Genomic DNA, 5243 nt, shown 5'->3' on the forward strand with positions numbered 1-5243 from the left:
ATAATTCAGAATAACAATTAATTTTAAAAAACATATATATAGATAAACACACGGCTAGGTCAAATGCCAATCAACAAAAGGTGCAAATGTGCATCCAATAGTATAAAATACCAAATTTTACTTTAAAAATAGTTCAAAGTGGTTTTATAAATAAGGAAGACAAAGTGAAGGGATCAAACCAAAAATAGTCAAAACATGTTAAGTACTTGTATCGTAATAGTTTGGCCAAAAGTGTTTGATATAGTAATGTCGGGACTGATTGTAAACGTGAACAACTTCCAACTACGAATCTTTCTATCGAATATTGCATAAGTGAAATCAGCCAGAGCCAACAAAAAACCGTCATCACTTCTACTCGAACACTAAAGCGATGTTCAAATACGAGAGCGACTATTTTTCTTTATTAATGAAACGAATGACCATTACAATGAAAAGAAAAACATACGATGAAAACAATAAATCGTAACACCTTCTATTTCAAATAAAATTAATACCATAAATAAAACAATTTATAGCATTCATTGAAATATCATATATCTCATTGGTGGTACGTAGATTATAGGTTCAGATATGTAATCTTAGCTTTTTACTATGCTAACTTTGACTTGGTATTAAGTATCACACATCTAACAACTTCTAGTTAATGTATTCTAATTTAATCGATTTGGAGATTCTTGATGTTCAACGATGCTAGATTTTTATTGTGGTTTTCATTTTGAGATTTTGTAGTTGAGCTCTGATTAGAGTTCAGAAATTGGATGAATTAGATCGCGAAGTACAAAAGTTGGATTACGCTCGATGAATTAGTCAATTTGTAATCGATAATTTTGATTGCGAAATTAGTTTTGAGGTATCTACGAATCTACCACCGCGTGATTTATTTTTAAATTGAAATCGATGCTTAGTATTCTCGCGTACATAATGCACGATAATTGATTATTGTACAATAAATCTCTCTTTCTCTCTCACACATATACACGTGTGTGTGTAAAACAAGTCCATATTATTTCTTGGCTATACCATAAGTAAGCAAGTTATATGATTATCTGTCTAGGGCGCCGTAAGATACATTCTCATCACACGTTACTCAAGGTTTATAATGTTTTTTAAAACAACGTGATGGATAAGCATGATCTTAATCCTTACATATTATATTAAAATCAAAGGGCATATACGTGTTGATAGACCTACATTTGTAGCAACTCATATCCTTTTGCTAACACAATAGTTATTTTATGTTTGAAAACATAAAGCCCAAAGGACGTTAGGGTGTACACAGCTTTACTCAATAAATACGATGTAAATCATTAAATTATCAATTACTTTACTAATCATAGAACACATTGATCAGAATCATAGAATTACGGCTATAGCTACACATATGCATATCAAGACTTGATTCAATCAAAACATTTACTTTTCTAACCTACAGTAGACACTTGTTTGTTTTTGCTTTTACAATGTGTACAATGTATGACAGATTTCTATTTAGCGTTGTTTATGTTTTTACTTTTAACCTTTTTTGTACATTTAGCACCTAAAAATATTCTTTTAGAGCTAAATGTACAACATATCCGGTAGTACTTTACTTTTACAATGTGTACAACTTACGGCATATTTCTGTTTAGCCGGTTCTTGTTTACTGCTCTCTCCGTCTCATTATAACTGTACAGGTTTGAAAAACATAAAGTTTAAGATGGATTGAATGATTATTTTTTTACTTACCAAATGACAATAATACCCTTAAAAATTTGGTCCATCAATATTGTTTATTAATGTTAGTTGTGTGTATTTAAGAGTAAACTTGGAAAATGACTAAAAAAAATTTGAAAGTGGACACTTGTAATGGGACAAATAAAAAAGAAAATGTTGACACTTATAATGGGACAGAGGAAGTATTAACTATTAATGTACATTCATACCTAAAAGTATTAGTTTTTAAAAGTTAAATGTACTAACATAAAACATATGTTTGTTTAACCCAGTTCTATTTTAATACAATAACTTCTTGTTAAGTTTCAAAATAACTTCATTTAATACAAACAAAAACCTCATGTAATATAAAACAAATAATCAACATATAGATGAAGAAAATAGAATGCAAATAATATACCAAAACATGTAAAAAAAACCATGTTCTAAACGATGTATAAAGCCCAATAAATGCATGCAATGAAAAATACAATCGTTAATATATAAAATAAGAACACAATAACACAATGTTAAATGCATGCAATGAAAAATACAATCGTTAATATATAAAATAAGAACACAATAACACAATGTAATGTACAATAACCCAAAGGAAACCAACTTAAAAAGTGAGTTGTAAAAGAAATTAGAATAATCGAAAGTCAACGAAACTTTTTTTGTTTAACGTTTTCTTGATTTTTAGCAATTGATTTAACTATTTTCTCTGTATTCAACAAATTCAGAACGTTTATTCCATCCTGAATGTGAAACATAATGAGAAAGATAAAAAATCTAGCGACTATACTTGTTTACTAAACGAAATTTCTTAGCGTTGTACATTTTTATAAATAAATTTTCGGCCGTCATTGTTGCATAGAGAATTAAACTTAAAAATGAAGAAACTCTCTCTTTTGCGTTCAAGACGATGAAGAAAATACAATGACCTTAATACTTCTGACTTGAAATATAAAGAAAAACAAATTTCCCTTTATTTATAGAAACGCCACCGCGCCGATCCTCACCATTCATCTTTTAATCTTAAGGTCTAGAATTCTTTCTAGCTTCTTACTTCTTAGGGTTTCTTTTGTCTTTTCATTATAACTCTCCTTTATACAAAAGGCATATTGGTTAGCTAACAACAAACTAACAAAAGAACATTAACGATGTTAATGAGGTGAATCTAATACAACATAAAAAAATCAGACTTTAATCACAAATACCGCAATTGCATTTTTATGAATTACATTCACGAAACCACATTTTTTTAATGACTAACAAAACAATATCTTATAGCTAACATAAGTCACCTCTAGCAAGTTGTTAGAGAAACAAAAACACCAAAAACAAAACCATTAGTACATAACAAATACAACAAATCTCAAATGCCCTTATAATAAATGAAACCCACGACACATTTCCAACGATAAACTCGATAACTTGAATCTGTTACGCACCCATAAAAAACTCTGCGCTTTTATTTCACCGATCAAATTGCTAACTCAAACGAAAAGCACATTTTACTCAATTTTAAAAGTTACTAAACAATAAAAAAGTTTACATAACTTTTACTCAAGTATTAAGTTTTGTAAGTAATATTATTATAGTAATATAATATAATAATAAGAATGGAAATGAAAATGAAAATATGAAAAGACCCCTCCTATCATCTGCTACATGTATTGTCACAATCACCTTCTTCACCCCATTTCACCTTTTATATCTCCGATCTCCATTCCCACCACATTCCATCTCTCTCGTCTCAATCCTCAATTACACTACTTTTCTTCACTTCACTTTCTCCGCCCACAGCTATGGTGCCGAGATCATGAAGGAGCGTCAACGATGGCAGCCTGAAGAAGACGCTCTCTTACGCGACTACGTTAACCAGTTCGGCCCCAGAGAATGGAACCTCATCTCCCAACGCATGTCAAAGCCTTTGGACCGTGACCCCAAATCCTGCCTCGAACGCTGGAAGAATTACCTCAAACCCGGTATCAAAAAAGGCTCTCTCACCCCACAAGAACAGTCCTTGGTCATCTCACTCCAAGCCAAGTACGACAACAAGTGGAAGAAAATTGCAGCTGAAGTACCCGGCCGCACCGCTAAACGGTTAGGCAAGTGGTGGGAGGTTTTCAAAGAGAAACAGATAAAGCAGCAGATACAAAATAATAAAAAATCCGGTTCGTCAACTACAACTTCAAATCCTGTTCCTGTTCCTCCTCCTGTTGCAGTAGTCTCTGGTTGCTGCAGCTCTCCGGAAAGAGCTGTGCAAGCTACTTACGATCATATTCTAGATACATTTGCCGAGAAGTACGTTCAGCCGTACTTGAAACCGAAACCGGCTATGCCGAATCTGAACTCTCCTATTCTTTCACTCGGTTCAGGTTCGGGTTCTGGTACAGGTTCTAGAACCGAACCTGAACCGAGCTTAACTCCATCCATGGTAGTTCCGCTACCACCATGGATGAATAACAACAATGCGACGTCTAGCTTGACGTCGTCATCGTCGACAAAGTCAGGCACACCGTCTCCATCGGTGAGCCTGACTTTGTCGCAGTCGGAGCCGGTGGTCCTGGACCCGGTTGTTCACTCGGTGCAAGACCACCGGACGTACTTCCCGGTTCAGCAAGTGGGGACGCTGGTACAGTACTGTAAAAAAGAGGTGGAGGAAGCGAAGCAGAACTGGGTGCAACACAAGAAGGAAGCCACGTGGCGGCTGAGCCGGCTGGAGCAGCAGTTGGAGGCGGAGAAGAACAGGAAGAGGAGGGAGAAGATGGAGGAGGTGGAGGCGAAGATACGGTGTATTCGAGAAGAGGAGACGGTGGCGTTAGGGCGGATAGAGGCGGAATACAGAGAACAGTTGAATGCGTTGCAGCGAGATGCGGAAGATAAAGAAGGGAAGCTGATGGAAGCTTGGAGTAATAAGCAGATGAAGTTGAGTAAAGTTGTTGAGCAGATTAATGGTGGGTTAATCCAACAGCATATGATTAGTGGACCTAATCATCATCATGGGTTAAGTTAAAATAATAATAATAAGATTGAATTGATCAGTTTGTTGAAGGAGATTTGAGTGTTGAGTTATGTAGTGTGTTTTGTGATGGAGATCATCTAATGAATGGATAATTATTAGCAAGTAATCTTTCAATTTTGTTAGTTTTATGTTATGTGTGGTTGTGAATGGATGCTGTTGAATTATAATATTTTTTTAGTAGCTAGAAATTCAATAAATATATGTAGTACATGAAAATAAAAGTTAATAGGCAATAATAGCAAAAGAGTGTATTGTTTGAAGTCGTTTAAAATGGAAACTTTAGCGTTTGTGACATCTCAGATATCTCTATATGATGAAAAAGGAAATGTATAAACTTATTAACACTATAATGTTAAAAGTTTAAAACCTGTAAAGACTAAAGTACACATAAAGTTTTATTTTTTATTTTTTTTATACATTTAATCATTATAAAATATAGTATAAAGTCACCATGGAAGTATAAGTATTGTATGTTTCATGCCCACCCTAATCAATGTATCATCCATATCTTCAATGAATT

At 33.8% G+C, this 5243-nt stretch overlaps 1 protein-coding gene across 1 annotated transcript; it reads left to right on the forward strand.

Moving 5' to 3' along the window:
- The first annotated feature begins 3485 nt into the window (after nucleotides 1-3485).
- On the forward strand, nucleotides 3486-4845 carry LOC143530940 (transcription factor AS1-like). Its single transcript, XM_077026350.1, has one exon. The coding sequence runs from the start codon at nucleotides 3518-3520 to the stop codon at nucleotides 4712-4714; it is 1197 nt and encodes a 398-aa protein (XP_076882465.1). The 5' UTR covers nucleotides 3486-3517; the 3' UTR covers nucleotides 4715-4845.
- The last annotated feature ends 398 nt before the right edge of the window (nucleotides 4846-5243 follow it).

The sequence above is a fragment of the Bidens hawaiensis genome, unplaced genomic scaffold (genome assembly GCF_021521415.1).
Source record: "Bidens hawaiensis isolate Kalapana, Puna unplaced genomic scaffold, B.hawaiensis_p1.1 tig00009067_1, whole genome shotgun sequence".
In the NCBI taxonomy this organism is placed as follows: Eukaryota; Viridiplantae; Streptophyta; class Magnoliopsida; order Asterales; family Asteraceae; genus Bidens; species Bidens hawaiensis.

Excerpts from the sequence above, each read along its gene's own strand:
- LOC143530940 (XM_077026350.1), top strand. The coding sequence starts at position 3,518 with ATGAAGGAGCGTCAACGATGGCAGCCTGAAGAAGACGCTCTCTTACGC.